Source organism: Balaenoptera borealis (assembly GCF_965194805.1).
Source record: "Balaenoptera borealis genome assembly, chromosome: 7".
Lineage (NCBI taxonomy): Eukaryota > Metazoa > Chordata > Mammalia > Artiodactyla > Balaenopteridae > Balaenoptera > Balaenoptera borealis.
In genome coordinates, this window is record NC_138864.1 from 127,355,140 (window position 1) to 127,374,269 (window position 19,130).

Sequence of the window (19,130 nt, forward strand, 5' to 3'; positions counted from 1 at the left end):
AATTACGTGGGTTGAAATTCATCACAGAACTACTGGATCACAATGTCGGCAGATGATGAGAAGTGTTATCACAGTTCTGAGAGACAGGACAATACAGGAGCTGTGGGAAGTGTACTCAGAAGAGCCTCGATCTCACCCTGGCCCAGATCCCAGCTCAGCCACGCACAGGGATGAATGCAGCAGCCAGTGTATGTTTCATTAGTTCTCTTGTAGTTTGCCTACTCTCACAGAATCAATAAAACTAAGCTCCTTCCTTCATGCTCTGTATTCTGTGAATTACGCTAAACATCTAAACACTTCACCCAGGGTGATACATACGGGGCACAGAAGTGTTGCTGTAGCTTGAAGGCAGATAGTTCCTAAAACCTAGCACTTCTATGGTGCTAGCTAGCTGACTTTGGGGAGATACTAGCTGACTTTGGGGAGATACTAGCTGACTTTGGGGAGATACTAGCTGACTTTGGGGAGCACACAGAGGCCCCCTTTTTATGATTGGGATGGTTTCTCTTATTAAAATGCCTGTCGTGTGCCCAAAGTGTGACATGTAATTTCTAGAGGAAGAGGTTACATGTGACTGGAAAGGTTAGTGTGACATTTTTCACCACCATTGTGAGCCTGTAAAAGCACCCCCTGATTTCTGTGAACCCCACTGAGTGGCGCTACGTACCCTGCTGCGTGGGAAGTACGATTGCGTTCAAGTGGACACGTGAAATTGGATTGGACTCAGTGCTGCGGGGCGCGGCCGGGGAACCCCCAAATCCCAGGTTGGATGTCAGCCATACGAGGTTTCAAAGTCAAACGGCCACAAAACCCGTCTGCTGTGTTGACTAGGTAATCATGTCTTTGGAACAGATATTTTAATTACCTGCAGTAGTTCCAGTAGCTCGGCTAGCACCCTGCTTGTTGATATGATAATATCACCTCAACGTGTAAAGCCTGTGCGTCGGGCATACATAATTCATGAACTGGCAGATGGAAAGATCCGGATGCCATGCCCGGCGGGGCCGTGGCCCGTCGTCTGCCCTGGCCAGAGCGCTCCTCTCGCTCGCCCTGCTGGCCGCTGGGCTTCGAAACCGTTCATCAGCACTCGAGAGATGCTCGGGGGGTGACGACCAGAGCGCCCACGTCTCCGTTGTTTATACACCATGAGTGTAGCTTCTGGTGGGGATTATCTGTCACATAAACATCCTCTGAGGATACAGATGAGGGCAGTGAGGTCGAGCACTATCTCGGTGAACTTTCTTTTAGTCTCATGACTTTTTTCTTTTCCGGTTTGTGTCCTTTTTCATTCCTTCATTCTCATCTGGAAGTGTCGTATCTCTCCATCCACTCAAGCGGGTGTAAGTTAATGTTCTGAAATGAATGGGACTGGAAACCAGAGACACAAAAATAAATATTTTCTGTTTGCAAGTCTGTTGTGTCATTCAAAGCTTTTCTTTTTGTTATATGAATTTCTCCCCCATCTGGCAGCAGGGTCTTTATTGACCAAAAGTACCTTATGTGTTGGTTGTAAATGTGCTTGCTTCAGTACAGTTATTTTCCCTCTTGGGAACAATATAAACTCAGAAGTCAGATTTTTAACTTGAGCCAGAATAGTCTCTGTCGCTAACCAGAGTTTTTAAAAGGCCAAATGTTGCTTTTATTGCAGTTATGTCTTTGTAAACAAAGGCTGAGCAAATAGAACTGTTTTCATGCAGTTCTGCATTTCAGTTTGAACAAGGGTATACACCAGCTGAGACACACTTACCTACCAAGGACTTAAGAGATATTAGGAGGGGGCAAAGAGAATCATAATACATATTTTTCTGTCTACATGTATGTGTCCATATGCGCGTGCTCACGCGAATCTAGGAGCGTGTGCATAAGAGTGTGTCCGTAGGCGAACACAGAGAATCAGGTGTTTAATCCATGACCTAATTGACAGAGGCATCTACAGTGCCATAGAGTTACATGCTCTTATTTGAAAGCATACCCTGTATCCTAAGACGAGCCGAAAACATGCGGATACTGGAAGGGCTGCTGAGAAGGAAGAGAAAAGCGATCCTGCTTCTCCATCCTCACTTTCATCCCGCGCCACCTTGCCTTCCACTTCGGGCTGAGAACAGCGCCTCCTACTGGGCACAGGGGTAGAGCATCTCTCCTGCCTGAGGTCCATGTTGCGTCTCAAGGGGAGTCTCCAGTCACAGCATCCTAATCTCTGTGAGTAGGCTTCCCCGTCTCTGGGAGCTGGTGAAGTGAGGCGGCGACGCCCCAGCATCCAGCATCGCGTCTGGCACATAATAGGAGCCCAGAGTGGTGGTGTCGTCGTTTTTGCTGCAACCTCTGTTCCTCTTACTAAGAATAGACCTTAGCCACCCTATACTCCACATTTGGGACCCAGAGAAGAAAAGTCGCTTGGCCGGAACCACAAAGCAGCTGGTGGCAGGGCTGGAACCAGAGCAGGGCTCCAGACCGCATCCTTAGTCCCGGAGTCAGCGTGCAGATCTCACAACGGTCCACCTTCGTCTGGTGACAGTCATCAAAGCCTGCTTTTGTGCGTGGCTGTCTTCCTATACTAGACTCTGAGCTCCCTGATGGCAAATACTTTGTCTGCTTCTGCCTGGGTCCCCTGGACCTGGCACTGTGCCCTGCACATGGCAGAATCTCAGTGCATATTTGTTGAATTACATGCCAAGTAAGAAGAAACTATGAATAGGAGTTGTCAGAAGAATAGCCGTTAAGCAGAGTGCTGTCAGGTTCTGACCATCTAGCAAACAAAAAGCATGATTTCCCGGATTTGGGCCGTGATAGTCTGTGCCCGGATGATGGGGAGGGAGTGACTTACAGGCAGCAGTGACAAAAGGACAAAAGCTTCCTACTGTTCAGAACGACGCGTTTAATCAGTTAGTTGTTGGCTAGATGCACATGAGATCGTTTGGAGGAAGAGGAAGAAAAGTAAAGAAAACCAACTTAAAACTTCGGTGGTGAAACCCTTCCAAAGTCTCATTAGTTAAAAGTATCCTTAATTGTTTAAAATGAGTTTGGAGGGCTCCCCTTTAAATGTTGCAAGCTCCCTGAAATCGTGTGTGTGCTGTTCCTGTGTTTAGCATGTTTCTTCTCTTCTTACAGAAATCCTGGGTGACACTAACCCAGGTCTGGTCAAAGTATCACAAAGCCCAAATATTTTACTCTGAATTGGGAATCTCTTGCTTTTTCTTCATTTCTTATAAGAAAGTTTGTTTAGATTTTGGTGTTTTCCTAAATTATCTGCCAATTTTCAGGAGCCCAAACATCATAGAAATCTTACAACGATGCGTGATCTTAAAATTCACACAGAGCAGTGGGTCGAGGCCACCTGGGCCAGAGAAGCTCGTGTGATGGCAGTTTGAGGGGGAGACCCCCGCTTCTGGACCACGATGGCTGTGGACCCAGGGGGCCCAGCTCCCAGAGGAGGGTCTGGATAACTGGATGGGATTAGGTTATAATCAGTCGATTTAAATTATACATGGGGGCTGCTTTTTAACTTTTGTTTTGTGTCCTCTTTAAATATAGTGTTTATTTGTATTGTCTCTGCTTGGCTATTCTAAAGAATATTCTGTATTAAAATAACAGGGAATATGGCACAGTTGTGATGTGGCTCTCAAAAAAAACCACACACAATTCAGATCCTATAAGTGGAGACAGCTACCCTTGGTGGTTAGAGAAACGTGGGGTGGGTGCTAAGTATCAGCAGGGAAACAATGACCTGAACTGTAAAACACAGGACATGGGAATGGTCTTCGGGGCTCCTTCTTTAGTTGAATTTAACTTTGCTGCCTTGACACATGATGGCCAAGTATATGCTTGGGAAGTCATCCTTCATGAGCGTTAATCCATTCAGCAAACATTTTGTTCAGGACACTGATTCCCAGATTCACAACAGGCTCTGGGATGACTCAGATCCCCAGCCCAAGGATTCCTGTGTGTGTGTGTGTGTGTGTGTGCGTGCGTGTGTGCTTGCGTGCAGGAGCGATTATGTTTTTTGAAAGTGCAATTCAGCATGACAGTTGCTACCATTGGTACTTACGACCCTTTTTGAGGCACAAATTAGAAAGAACACAGGAGAAAAGTCTGCAGCAGCACGGTAGAGATCTCATTCCTAAATAAGATAAGAACAAGTAACAGTGCAATTTAAGTGGACGGTGCATGGGAAAGGGAAGTTTGCAGTCACACACACACACACACGAAATGCAGATGTCAAACATGGAAAGTTGTCCAACTCCACTCAAAAGTTGAAAAAGGTAAATTAAAGCAATACCAAGACACAATACTTGCCCATTAGAGTGGTAAAAAATACAACACATTTTTTTAAGTTATACAATAGACCCCCATCCACCCTTAGTTGGAGGGCGAGGAGACAGTGTTCACTGGAGTCCAGGGTCTCTGCCTGGGGCGCTAATGCCCTTGTCCCCTGTCTGCCCCCTGGAACCACCCTCCCCTCGTGCGTGACCTGCGCACCCCCCCCCCCAGAGGTTTTCCGGCTCCGTTGGCAAAGGCACCAGAGCGGACATGAACTATGGCCCAGGGTGTTTCAGGAGCCGCTGCGTTTCTGCAGCTCCCCTCTCATTTCCTTTGGCCACGAGCGCAGTATGTTCCAGATGAAGGCTACCCTTTCAGCCCAGATCCTGGAGGAGGACCAGCACGGCCACAGCTGACCGTTTACCAGGATATAACATTAGCAAGGAGTAAGCTGTCGTTGTTTTAAAACGCTGAGACTTGGGGGTTTTGTGTTTGAAACCACAAGCTTATTTAGTGAAAACCAGCTATAAAACTTTTTAACACAGCAATTGCAATGCCAGTAACTAGCTTAACCAACACAGTCTTCCCTGTGTGTGAAGATGTATGTTAGAGGGATTTCTGCAACAGTGTTTATGGCAACGAAAAAACAAAAGGAAGCAGCCTAAATATCCATCAGTAGGGAGTGGACCAAAGAAATACGGTATATCCATGTAATGGAATACTATACATCTGCTAAAAACGAAGGTTTACAGCTTGTGAAAATTATTTACATCATTGTATATTACAGTGTTTACCATTCTGCAACTTGTTTTCATGCAACGTGGTATTTTTCATACTTGCCCATGTTGATAGGTGTCTGTCTACTCATTTCACATGCTCTGCGATCTTCCACTGGGTGAACAGACTGCATTTAAGTCATCCCCTGCCCTGCCCATGGCTAGCTCCACCCTTGTGGCTCAGACCTAGTTGCTGTTGAGAACGATCTACTGCACGCTTGCCTCCTCGTGTCCGTGTGCAGGGCTCGCTCTGAGACGTGGCCCAGGGGTGGGACCGTCTGGTGGTGTCAGGGATCTTCAGGTTTCATAGCCGTTGCTCAGTTGTTCTCCACAGTGGCTGTGTTCACTCATCCTCTGGGCATTTGGCTTCATTCTCTTGCTATTGTCAGACTGGATATTAAGACAATCTAAAAGATGTTACACTGAGGTATGCTGTATTATACTGTGTGTGGCATATATGTTATTGTGAGCACATACCATGTGGCAAAAGTATCTTTTAAATATGCAGAGAAAGAATAAATACTCCAAGATAACAGTTACCTCTGGAAAGGGAGCAGACTGAGATTAGGGCAGGGCACGCAGGTGACCTCAAAAATCTGTGTATTCTGTTTTATTTTTAAAAAGTAAGGCAATATGGTATAACCTTAAGATCTGATAAAGCTGCATATTTACATGAAAGATTTTTTATATTTTTTATTTGTATGTTTAAAATAATTACTTATGTGTAAATTTGACCACTTATATGCAGAGAAACATTTTAGGACATTTTAGAAACATTTAGGTTACTTCTGGAAAGTGGGGTGAGAAGGGTCTTTTACTTGTCACTTTATTCCTTTTTGTAGTTTTTGAATTTTTTTAGAAACATATCAAGTTTATGGATTTAAAAATAAGAAGGGACTAATCCAGGCTCAGCAACTTCCTTATTGTATGGCTGAGACAAAAAACATAAAGCTCTTGAAACCTGTGTTTTCTCATCTGTAAAATACGTTTAGAAGCACCTGCTTTGTAGAGCTGGTGAGAGGATTAGAAATTATTCATATACACACCTAGCAGAGTGCCTTTTACATAGTAGGCACTAAATAAATAATAATTGTTTACATTATTAATAAGAATGGAGGATGTGCTCTGTTTGCAAATTTACTCACCCTGAAATGTGCAGAGAAAAGAGATGCAGGTTCTTTATTTCTCAGTAACTGATCTGTTCTTCCACATGAGTGCCCCATGGGGAAATGGATTTTCGAGCCAGAAAACTTAGTTTGACTCTATAATTTAAACCCACAGCCAATGCTTAAATCCCCTTCAGTGAGTGTTGTCCCTTTAGGTTAAATGCAGAGTCTCACATCACTGCTGGCCCCTCTCCATCCCTGGATCAAGGGTGCCAGATTTAGCAAATAAAAAGACAGGACACCCAGTAACACTAAATTTCAGGTAAACAACAAATGGATTTTTAGTAGTAAGTCCCAATACTGCATGGGGCATATTTATACTGAAAAATATATATTGTCTATCTGAAATTCAAATATAACTGGCTAACCTGCATTCTGTTTGGGCAATCCTATCTATGGGTGAATGGGGGAGGGTCACGTGGTCGGGGAGACGAGGCCTCGGACCTCCCGGACTTCGGATGTGCACTGGATAGTGTGTGGGCCCAGTCCCAGGTAGGGGACAGGCTTCGGGTCCACGGCTGCTGTGACCACAGTCTGTCTCTCAGCTCAGCCGGGCCGGGGGGTGCTCCCGGGCTGGACCAGCCCGTCTTGCCTTTCCGTGGTACCTCGGACTGCACTGCTTTTCTGCCACATTCTCTCGGGATGCTGGACTAAGATGTCCACTCTGCAGCCTCTGCGGGGGTGGGGGGGTGGGCTCTGAGCCTCACTGTGGTGAGATCCATGGCAGGTCCCCTGGCTCTCAACTCAGCCACTTGTCACGTGGCCCCTTGGAAGTGGGCAGGAAGTTCTGATGATGATCCCTGCGAAGCTGCCCAAATAGTACGTATCCCCAGCTTAGATGCAGCTGCCCCTGGGAGTTCATAGCGTCCCAGAGACCCCAGCCTGAGGCAGAGGAAAAGCAGCCCCAGGGCTGCAGCTCCCAGGACACATCATCTTGCTCTGCACACCTGCCCTCCGCCAGCCTTCACTTCTTGTCTCTCTTCTTTCTCCCAAGTGCACCAGGGCCGAAGGGGCGGCCTCCCCTGCTCCGTCCTGTGTGTTCTGTGGTCATTCATTCAGCATTCGCTCCACGAATATGTAATCGAGCCCCAACTGTGTTCCAAACGCTCTTCTAGATGCTGGAAGTAATGGCAGTAAAGACAGACTTCCAGAATTTGTTCATATAAATTCTAGAACTTGCATTCTAGGGCGGTTGAAAGGGCCAATGAACAAATACTGAAAATGCATACTAGAGGGTCCTGCCGTTAGGTACGGGTGGTGCCCTGTGAAGAACAGGCAACAGGGGGAGGTGGAAGCTGGGCCGACGGTCGTGGAGGGGCCTCTTCCAGTCAGTGGTGGGAGGAGGCGTGTGGGCAGAGACTTAATGAAGACAAAGAGAAGCTGCACCAGTGTCCGGGGACAGAGACTTCGGGCAGAGAGAACAGTAGGCCTGGTGGGAACAAGCTTGGTGTCCTTCACATCCCGCGGGAAAGCCCGCCCCGGCCGAACAGAAGGAGTGCAGAGAAGGGGCAGAGATGAGGTTAGAAAAACCCACGCCTGCCTCTTAATACACCTTCAAAATAGCTGAAAAATAATTTACAAAGCCTTCTTCTCTTTCTGGACCCTCCTTTTGCTAAAGAGAATAACGAAGTCGACCTACAGACTCGACCCACAGCTGGCCAGGCCCCCTTCTCACCCTAGGGCTGCAGCTTCAGGACAGCCTTGGAGCTGGAAGCTGCGAGCTACGTCATCAGGGAAAACTGAAACGCAGATGAACATTTGCAAAATTATGCCCTTACACTAGTAAGTTTTTACCAAGCATTACAGGAGATCAGTGGAGGTGATGGCTTCCTCCAGGAGGGGCCAGCAAAGCAGCTTTGAAGGGTGACTTAGGACTGAGTCTGCAGTGATTGACCAGAACTCCGTGAAGACAACGTAGAATTGTGTCTGGACAGTCAGAATGAGGTTATAAGAGTATAGATGTTTTATGTCGTTATAATAATCTAAAACACACACACTTTTCATTGGGTTCATTGTAACTGATGTGGACACAGAGTTAGGAAGACGTGCCTTTAACACCCAGGGGCCCGGCCTCTGCCGTCCGTGGCTGGTGACTCTTCCGCGGACCGGGCGCCCCAGAGCCCCCGGTGAGCTCGTTGTAACGAAGGCTTGGTTCTCTTCTGTTGTCCACGAAACTCACGACTCCCTTTTTGTTTCTCTGCCCAATGCAGGTCCTGGGGTCCCAACGGTGACCGTGCACAATACGACAGATAAGAAAAGTAAGTGCTTTTTGGTCTTTCCTTAACTCTTCCTGCGACTTGGGAGGAGAGAAGCAGAAAAGCTTTATGAGATAATCTGGGCAGGGTTTCTGTTTGGAGGCCGAGATGGGTCATGTGCTAGCAGTTCAGAATGAACCCCGCGGTCGCCAGTACTGATTCGATGTGATGGAAGTGAAGGTCCGGGCCTCCCAGCCAGGAGGCCCCGCAGCTCCACCAGTGCCGAGGCCTGGGGGCCACCACAGGGCGTGCCGGCCTTGCCTGCGACACTCGGGGCAAAGCCCCAGCCGCACGGACGTGCGCGTCCAGCACCGGGACCTGGAGCCCGGCCAGCCCAAGTCCTCCCTCTCCTGAGAATCTCCCCACAGGGCCGAGGCTCCATGGGCACCTTGAGCCCACCTGTCTCCATGGCTCTGGGGGCATCTTCATGGCACACGGGGGACCTCACGTCCTTGCCACTGCAGGGACGGAACTTTCCAGAGAGTCTCGAGGACCCCACACATGTTGGGGGTGACATGTGCACATGTATATTTATATGAAAAATTGGAATGATGTGTGCAGTCCCAGGCAGACCCTCGGGAAAGCTGAGAAGTGGAGAGAACTTGACCTTTCTCGGCCTTACTCTGCCCGAATCCGCGGGTTATCCTGAGACTTTACCGTCCCACCTCTCCTTCCCACGGTGCCACCACCCCAGTACCGCCTTCCCTGCAGGACCCCGCTCAGCATTCTACCTTCATACACAGCGTCAAACCTCGTGGCAGTTTCTGCAATTCCCTCGGGAAGCCACTCTGGCTCCTGTCTCGATGGCAGGGTTTCAGGCCCCAAGGAGAGCTGGTTAGGGGGAAAGTTCTGAAAAGGAGATCTCCAGCAGCATATTAATCACTGGTTAAAAAATGGTTAAAGTGTTCAAACGTCGATAAAATAGATTTATTTAGAGACAGTGTTTAGAAAAAAATCCAGAATGGTAATATTCTGCAGAACTATCAAATAATTATCAGAAATTCAGAATTAAAGATAATAATATAATCACAAGTAAATAATTAAATCATTTAAATGCAAAGAAAAAAAAAGCCAAAAAATTGACGTCAGAATGGATACAAAGCCCACTGAGGGAGCCCAGCTGAGAGTGAGCTGCTTCTCCTCCCCAGAGGAGGGGTGAGTTTTCCGGGTGAAGAGGTGTGCCTGGCCCCAGCCACTTCTCCAGTGTGGTCTACAGTGGGGGACCATTCTAGGAGGCTGTGCGATCCGGGGGTCTGGCCATAGTCCAGTGATTGCACTACAGTGACTACAGTACAGTGACTGCACCACAGTGACATGAGAGGTCACTACTGGGGAAGCTAAGGGTAGGGAGCACAGAGCTCAATGCACTATTTTTGAAGCTTCCTGCAAATCCATAATTTAAAAAGTAGAGGTAACTCTGCTTAAGAAAGCCATTCAGTTAAATACTTTTACTTCTTTGGAGGGTCCTATTATTATTCTGTCCAAGTCAAGGGGTTAATACCTACCTTTTCAGAATGGATTTTGCTTTAGTCACATTCAGGCCTGGATGTGATTATACCATTAGGGGTCCTGAGGGTCAGGAACGTGAAAAGGTCCCAACGCCCCCTCCTCCCTCCCCTCCACCCCCTTGCCATTCCCACGGGTAAAGTCACCATCGCTTTCCTAAGGCTCGGGTGTGAGTGAAAATGAAGCAGATTTGTGTCTTAGATATACGGAATAGCATTGACACAACATTTTATTTGTTCTATTTATAAAATAACGTATGCAGGGCGCAGTGCCTCTAAAAGAGAGTTCTGAGGTATTTTACTAATTCTACGTGGGAAGCCAAACGACCAGTTATTTTCATGTTTGGTTGGTTAGCTGCGTTAGCCCATCAACCCAATCAATATGGACAGACTGGAGGTTGTAGGTTGTCGTCCATACTCTATTGTGGCGCTCCCGACATAAGCAGATATTTTTAAGCATTTTAAGCATTTTACTGTTGCAGTTGAACTGTCACTCTTGTGGCTGATTCCCAGAGGCAAAGAGAGAGGACCCAGGGAATAAGAAATAAAAAGCATTTTGCACACGGGGTGAGGTTGGCTCTGCGGTCGGTGTCCCGTTCTTCTCTGAAATTTATCAGAGAACCTGGAGGTGACACCATTGTGCTTCATCTCAGCCACGTGCTGGTTAACGGGACACTGTGGACAGCATTTATGTCCTGTGATGATGTGTGGAATTCTTTTTTGTCACCTTTGTTGTACAGGCCTGTGCATATGGTTACATTTGAGCTCTGGTTTTCCTGCAGCCTAATGCAAACTCAGGAGATACTTCACTCTCACTTTGCCTGTTCCTGCATTTATAGTTCTCGGTATAGCTCAAAATCGTTCAGACTTTTGACTTCAGCCACAAAATTAAGTTGGAAAAGGCATGATCTCAGTGTGGCTGCTGGTGTGGTACCCACCACCCAAGAGAATAAGGGTGTTTTTGTTCAGTGTCTGATGTATGTTCTGAGATGGCAGTTTGAGGGGCTCCAGAAAGACCCCCTGGAGCACCTACTTTTCCCTGCCCAGCAGGTGCCTGAAATACTCCTGTTGTGTATTCATTCCTGTGGGTGTGGACGTCACACCTGCACAAAGGCTTCTTTTAAAATATAAAAATCTCTTACATCAGTTGGGATTACGTTTGGCTACGTGTAACAGAAAACTCAAGATAGCAGTTGCTGAAACTGGTTGGAAGACGTGTTGCTTTGTGATGCACAGTGGCATCGTGTCTGCATCCCGGGCTGGAAGACAGGAGGGCGGGTGAAGCACAGGGTGATTCCTGTAACTGAGCCCCTCAGGCTGTCTCCCCGCAGGGGCTGCTGACACTCTGCTTCCATCTAACGGTCACAGCTTGGCCACATGTCCCACCAGGCTGCAAAGGATGCTGGGAAATGTCTTTTATCTGGCCTCCCCGCACCTCAGATAAAATCAGGATTTTGCTACTGAGTGATCACAGCTGCTGTAACAACCACCATCAAAATCTCAGCAGCTTCGTGTATGAGTTTCCTAGGGCCACCATCACACAGTAGCACACACTGGGGGCTTGAACAACAGAAATTGATTGTGTCGCCTTTCTGGAGGCTGCAAGTCCAAGATCAAGGTGTCGGCAGGGTTGGTACCTTCTGAGGCTGTGAGGGAGACACTGTCCCAGGCCTCTCTCCCAGCTTCTGCTGGTTGCTGTCGACCTCTGACATCCCTTGGCTTATGGAAACCTCACCCAGGCTCTTCATCTTCTCCCTGTGTGCATGTCTGTGTCCAAATCTGCCCTTTGTATAAAAGGACACCAGTCATACTGGATCAGGGCCCGCCCTAATGACTTCAATTTTAGCTTGATTTCTCTGCAAAGACCCTGTTTCCAAATGAGGTCACCCTCACCAGTCCTGAGGGTGAGGACTTCAGCATCTTTTGTGGGGATGCAATTCCACCCAACACTCAGCAGAACGAGGGTTTCTATTTCGTGCACACAAAATACAGGTTGCTCTCCTGGTAGAAACCCAGGGCTGCAGGCTCCTTCTAGAGTGTGGCCCCAGCACCTTCAAGGCTCTGCTTCTGGCCCTGGGGACAGGAAGAGAACAAATGGGAAGGTTTTGTGATGTTTGTGTTGAGGCCTAGCGGTGGTGTGCGTCCTTTCCAGCCAGAGCTCCCGCACGTGGGCCCACCTAGAAAAAGAGAAGCTGTGTGCCTGGGAACGGGGAGAAACTTTGATCAGAGTTAGCAGTCAGTATCACAGAAAGGAAAAAGGAGAGTGAATCTAGGAGGCCTGTCCCTGAAAGGAGTGACCTAGTGGGTAAGTATGGGCCACTCTTGTGTAGATTACTTTGGTCTGACCATGAAGGCCCTTTCCAGACAGGTGTGCTCAGTGCCGGGGAGGCTCATAGAAGGGGGGTGACCCCACCAAGGAAGGTTCTCTGACTGTGGCTGCGAGCACCAGGGCCCAGCATGGAACCAGTAAGGACAGGGGGACCAGACGGCGGGGAGAAGGGCTGGTTGTAGAGGTGTTAAGACCTGACCCTACACCGGAAGAGCTTAGCATCACTTAGGGCATAAAAGACATAAAGCTGAAGGACAGAAAATGTAATAATAAACACAAACATCTAGGAGAAACCATAAAGACTTACATATTCATTAGTGCCTGGTTTGAGCAGTGGTTTGAGTTCTGGGTCTTTATCAAACCCAGAGACAAGGTCCCAGAAGACCTGAAAGAAGAGACCAGCTTTGATCTAAGGCTTCAGAGAAAATTGGTCAGGGTCTTTCAAATTTGGTAGGGATTTGAGATTTAGGTTATTTTTGTGATTTTTTAAATTGTTCTCATTTTCCCCACACTGCTGCGGGAAGCAAAACTGGTTTCTGGAGACGTCTCAGTGGAAAGTTGGCAGGTGATGCCAGAGAATAGGTTTCCTGTTGCCCTTCATGGCACCAGCCCCAAACGCAGAAACGCAGGGACGAAGGGTTGGCAGCTTGCGGGAGACCACACTGCTGCCTTCCTCCCCAGCAGGGTCTCCCCCGCCCCCTCCCCAGTTTCACCCAAACCTGGCCCTCCGTCCGCGTTTGGCTCTGACCTGTCCTCTTCTGGGAGTGTGTCCCCAGACTTGTGCGCCACTGCTCCTTCATCCCGTATCTGTCTTCAGCTGCAGACCACCGCCTGCTGCCCCGACCCTACCAGGTAGGCTCCTGACTTCCCCCCAAGCACACCTGCCAGGTGCATTCAGACACCTTTGATGCCCTAGCAAGTGTCTGGTAATCGAGTGTTTCCCAGACTTGAATAATAAGCAGACCCTATATAAAGGGGAGAAAGTAAGACTTCTGATACTATGTCTGCGGACCCCAATTTAAGAACTCGGCTTAAACTAACATCTTATTTCTTAAGAAATGCATTTCAATCCTAAACAGGCATGGCAAAAGAGAGGTTTTATATTTTTAATCAGCAGAAGAACTTTTGCTTATCATTCAAATGACCCAAAACAATTAATTCTCAGGTAACAAGTGGTCTTTTGTCGGAATGGTGGGCAGGACACGTGACAAGGGATGGTTTATTTGTTGGCGGTACCGGGAGCTGTGAGGTGCTGCACACGCCGTGGCTCGCGGCAGAAAAGAAAGGAAACCTGTTCTGTGTGGGGGTCAGAGACTTCAGAGTGAAGATGCTGTTGACGGCGAGTCCAGCCTCTTCCTTTTAAAGACTGGGGCTCGGAGACCCCGAGAGGGGCAGCGTCTGCTCCTTGTCACACCGCCCTCGGGATGCGCCCTGTGCTTACTCCCTGTTGGTCGTGTTCTTCCGCAAGGACTGTGCACGTTGGTCCTGCCTGGCCGTCGGAGCTCAGCTGAGCATTCCCCCCGGCTGCCCCCGTCTGGGAATAACCCGTGATCACCGCCCCTGTGTGCGTAGTAGATGCCAGACCCAAGGCCTGGATCTCACCTGCCACCCCACGTCCAAGGGCTACATCACCATGGTTACAGCCGGATGGTGCGTGACAGAGCGCGTTTACCCATGTCCTCTTCCCCCCTCCCGCTCCTGACCCCGTGAGGAAGACCTCACAGGCAGCCTAGGCTCTGCTCCCCAGAAGAGAAACCCAGGTTCAAGCTACAAGAACACAGACAGCTAAGACTATTTCTTCTGGAATTCTCACTGTTCAAGAGCAAATACTCTCAATAAGAGGAGAAAGTGAGAAGAAATTTTTAAAAAGAGAGAAAGAGGAAGGAAGGGAGGGAGGAAAGGAAAACAGCAAAGCGTCGCAAAGTTAATCCACGAGTGAGCTCAGGTTTTTTAAAAGATTTTTCAAATGTTTAATTTCTTCAGTTCCCTCTGTCTGCCCATGAACGGCATGCCCATCAGGTGCCAGTCACGGGGGGGGGACAGGGAGACTGTGTGACTTGCAGCTGATGACTTGGGCAGGACCCCATGCCTCGGCCCCCGCCGTTTCTTCTGCTCTGTGCCGGAAGCGGACACCACAGGAGAGGCCTGGGGCCGCCTGGAAAATAAGAATTGAAGGTTGCAGGTCCCAATAGCGTGTCAAACCCAGAGTCTAGCCTCCAGGCCTTGGCGGCGGGGAGTCAGCCGGGGATTTTTCTGTGTGTTTAACTTCTGATGTGTCTGATGTCGGCTCTGGAGCCTCACTGGCCAACTCATCTCCAGCTGTGCCAGCACAGAACAAAGTGCCCTCAGGTTTTGGTTTGTCTGTCGAACTGGATGGGCCCCTCTCGGGTGAGGGGCGGAGCCGGTGCCCCCAGACCCTGGGCCCGTCCGAGCCTTGGGGCTCCTCTGCTGGGCTCGGATCCACGTGCGTCACGTGCAGGACCACACGGCTCACTGAGCAGCCTTCGGGCATCAGGTGCGTTTCACACGGGCTGTGCTCTTCGGGGCTGAAAAGGCCGTGGAAACGCTCCAGGAGCGTCACAGAGGCAAGCGGTGGGCACTCCGTCCCCGCGGCTGCCCCTGCCTGCAGGAGCTGTCCTGTGAGGTTCGGGCTCCCAGAAGCCACGCCGTGTGCCTGTGCTGCCCGAGGCTGCGTCACGAACATCTGGAAACAGGACCTGGAGAAAGGCTGGAGGCCTCAGGAGTGGCGGTGACAGCGACATTGACCTCAGGCAGGTTACAGAGCTGGTTTGGGGCCAGCGCTGCCGCAGACACTCTGTGTGCTTTCACTCGTTCACCCCACCGCAGCCCGTGAGGCAGGAGCTCTTACTACCCCCGTTATTCATGAAGACAACCCAGGGAGAGGAGCGCGCCTGAAGCGTTGCCAGCTGGAAAGCGCTGGGGTCACGGCGAGCCCAGCGGCTGGGGCACAGCCCGTCCCTCCCCTCGGAGCGCCGAGCAGCGGGGCTGCTCAGGCCTAGTGGCTCCGTCCTGCGCCTGCCCTGAGCCGGGCCAAGGATCCTTTGCTCTGGGATGAACCCCGCTCAGCCGCGGTGTGCCGCCTCGGGGAGGATTCTGGGGTCGGCAGGACCGAGCCCTTGAACTGCACCCCGAATGCTTAATCCCCATCAGCACCACATCCACCACTTTAAACATAACCAAGTAACCACTTAATACCAAGGACCAGCCTGCCTGAGGCTTCCCGGGCAGTACTGGGCGCGAGCCGCACGGCAAGTTACCTGAGATCACACGGCCACGGCCAGGCCAGACCTTGGTTCATGTGACCCTAAGCACAAGGTCCCAGACCCGGGCCCCAGGAGCCCAAGGCCTTTGCTTTGCTGTCACCTGAGTGACGTGCTCACAAGCGCAGCGTCCCTGATCACCGCTCCAGAGGCAGCCCCGGTTGAACCTGGCGCAGCGCTGAGTCCCTGATGGTGTTTGGGCCCGGCAAGCAGAGTACAGAGCTGCCTCACAAGTCGGGAGGGCGGGTCCCACCGGCCTGCGGATCAGAGGCAGGACATGGGGCCACCTGCCCGTAGCCCAGTGGCCCGCAGGCGATCGGGCTCTTGGGGAGGTGGCCTTTGGGCAAACTGTGGAAAGCCTGGACGTCCAGCTGTGTATGGCCCACGTGGTGTGACAGTGACAGGCAAACAGAAGCCGTGGGAACACAGCTCGGCAGGCGGCAGACGGACCCCCGAAGGTCCGGTCAGGGTCGGAAGGCGGCGATCATTCCCTGGGTTCCAGCCCTGCTCTGAAATTCGAAACTGCTTCAGAAGTCTTTGTCTTTCCTCTTCCTCTGCTCCCGACCCCAGAGCCACCCGGGGAATATTGGACTTCTTTCCCTTTAGAAAATCTTATCTGCAGACAGAGCCGGCGGGTGTCACAGATGTGACTGAATTATTTAGAAGCTGTTTCCTTCAGAACGTAATTATGGTCGGGGCCAGAGTACGCTCCTCAGGTGCTGGTGCAGGAAAACCGGCACAGTCGCCGCGTTAGCAGTTGCCGGCTTCAGTGTGAGTGTGAGGCGGGTGTGAGCTCGGTGTGCGGACACAGTTCAGGTGCAGAGGCCTGCGAGCACCACGCACCTCCCTGCCCGGCGCAGCCCGCGGGACAGAGCGCCGCGGGCGGTTTCGGCGTGGTCTGTGTCCCGGCGGCGCCCGCAGCGTCGTGACAGCTGCTCATGGACCCCAAGTTACTGGGCCCGGCGTGCCTCCTTCACCAGAACTCCTAGACAGGGCCTCTCCCTCCCACTCCCTTCAGTCGGGTTTTTACACAGAAGCAAAACCAACTCGTACGGCCGGCTGGAATCACAGGCAAGATCTTCTTTGAGATTGTCCCAGATACAGGCTGTTTGGTGTCTGTCCCCTTTCTCACTGCCTGGGAGACCCCCCCTGCCATCTTCCTCCGAGGGCCCACCCAGGGGACGTCACCTGTGCTGTCAGGCACGTGGCAAGCAGGTAGGATGGGGGGATGCCAGGAGGTGCCAGCCAGCGTGTGCCCGTCTCGGTCAAGGCCTCCGCTGTGTCTGGAGAGTCCTCCGGGTCCGCAGCTCCCCCCCACCACACACACACACACACACACACACACTGGCAGCCCTTCTGGAGGGACAGGTGACAGGTTTACAGACGGCTCACTCTAGGCCAAAACACGGCAGGTTTGGGGGAGAGCTGGTGTTCGGCTAACAGAGTGCAGAGTGAGCGAAGCACGTGGCACCCTCTGCCCCGCAGGGCACCTGCCTCGGCGTCCCCGGGACGCTGGAGGGCCGGCGGGCCACGGCTCGGTGCCCCTTCCTGAGTTGGGATGTAGCTGATGGGGTGGGAGCCACGCACGGCCCCCTCACCAAGCCCGCCCGCCTGCCGGCACGGTGCCCACACCACAAAGGCACTCACATCGCCCTGCTTCCAGGTTGCTTAGAATCTGGCCGGAGAGAAAGAGAGACACGGCAGAAAGAACAATCACCACCCAAACTGTGTGGCTTAACAGCTGGCCATTGGGAGCTGGAGAACACAGTCTCCAGGCGAGATGGGGGTCTGGAGGGCGTCTGTGCCGGCCTCAGGCCGGGGTCCAGTCTGAGCCGGGCGGCCCCGGGTGGGCAGGCCGCGTCTGCAATGCTGCAGTCACCGAGCGGGGAGGACGGGGCCCTGATGCCGCCGGGCCAGGCGCACAAGAGGAAGCCGTCCGAGACACGCCGGGAAGCGCCCAGAAAATCCAGGCGGGCGGCCAGACCCGAGTGATGTGCCTGTGGTCCCCGTGCTCCCGCCCCCCTCAGAAACGTGAGAGAGGGGGCGGCTCTGCTCTCCTCTAGCTCGGCTGCTTATTGGCTTCCATTTGATTCTGCTCATTCGTGTCCCCAAATCCGGCCAAGTGGCAATTCCTCCAAGGACCAGAGCCAGCGGAGTCTCAGAACGGCCCCGGTCACCGCCGCTCGGTGTCTGCCGCTGGGGCACAGCCGGGGGGCAGCCCTCGTGAGCTGCCCTGGCTCCTGCAGGCTCCGCGTGCCCAGATCTGATAATAGCTGATTCCACCAAATATGAGAGGGGCTCACATCTGACTGAGGAGTGGCCGTTTGCATGCTTCAGACTGCAGGTCCCCACGGCCCCGATGTCAAAAGAAGACCCCTTCGAGAACAGGCCGGTCTTTTCTTATTTCCTCTGCCGTGCTTCTGCCGTCTCTGAATGCAATTATGGGAACAAATAAAATGGCTTAACTCAGCTCCCCTGTGGGACAGCCAGCTCTCTGCTGATAAAACCAGTTGTGTGGGCAATCATTAAATGAGAAATTTAATATTTAACTAAATTTAATAGTCTGTTGCTTTGGTGCCTTTCTGTGAAGGGTGGCATTTCAGTACAGAGGGACTAGCTAGTCACACGCCATCTGCGGAGGCTGTGTGCGGTTAGAACAACCGTGTGAGGTTAGAACGCCGTGGGCTCCCGCACGAAACCGCAGCTCCCGGATCCAGGGACCGGGAACGCAGTGCTTCGGTGGCAAGTCTGTGCTCTCGTGAACTCCACGCAAGCCTAGCTTGTAGGCTGCAAAGCAGCACGTCAAGCCTGAGCACGAAACTTCTCCTTCAGGCTCATCTGGTGTCAGAAATATCAAATCCCAGTGCAGACACGTGGAGAGAAGGTTATAACAGACCTTGAGAGGCTGCACCAGGTCTCCTTTGTTGTGAAGTTTGATCCTCCAGGTCGGCCCCCGCTGGGGCCTTGTCCATCCCCCAGAAGCAGAAGCTCGGTGCTGCTTCTCTGACAGCACAGGACTCAGCCTTGCTCTTGACCCTGAAGACATTCTTCCTGGGCTCCTGGTGACTCCCTCATCCTCACGAGTGTCCGTTTCTCTGGTCTGACCCACATTCGCACACCCCGAGTCCCTCACCTGTCTCCACTGGGACTTATCTCGTAGGCAGGCAGAGAGGTCCAGGTCGCGGTCCAGAGGGCTGAGGCTTCCAGAAGACCCTGTAAGGTCTGTGCTCCGGTTCCTACGCTAAGCTTGGATTTGGGTTGCCTCAGTGAATTCCCTCAATTCCCAGAATTAACTAAATAGTAACTTGGGTGTACCATTAGTCCTTCAAGCACTGTAAACTTTTCAATCAATTGAATAAAAATGTGCTTTGGTTTTGGGTTTTTTTTGCTTTGTGCGGGAAGCAGTGGTTAATTGTCAGGCCTCAATCGCTTCAGCTCTTACCGCTAAGAGGTCTGAGCGCCAGGAACCTCTGAGAGCCTTCGGGCTTTCTGAAACACCCAGGAGGACCTCTCAGTCCTTCCCATGCGGGAAAAGGAAGAAAGACTTGGGTCAAAACCCAA

General features: G+C 51.3%; 1 protein-coding gene across 6 annotated transcripts in view; it reads left to right on the forward strand.

Annotated features, from left to right (window-relative positions):
• The window catches only part of DPP6 (dipeptidyl peptidase like 6), a 1,033,290-nt gene that overhangs the window by 985,197 nt on the left and 28,963 nt on the right, over positions 1-19,130 (forward strand). For all 6 annotated transcript variants that reach the window (XM_082398944.1, XM_082398943.1, XM_082398945.1 and 3 more), the window contains exon 17: positions 8,410-8,457. In XM_082398944.1, coding sequence (XP_082255070.1) covers positions 8,410-8,457 — 48 coding nt within the window. The remainder of the gene's footprint in view (positions 1-8,409; positions 8,458-19,130) is intronic.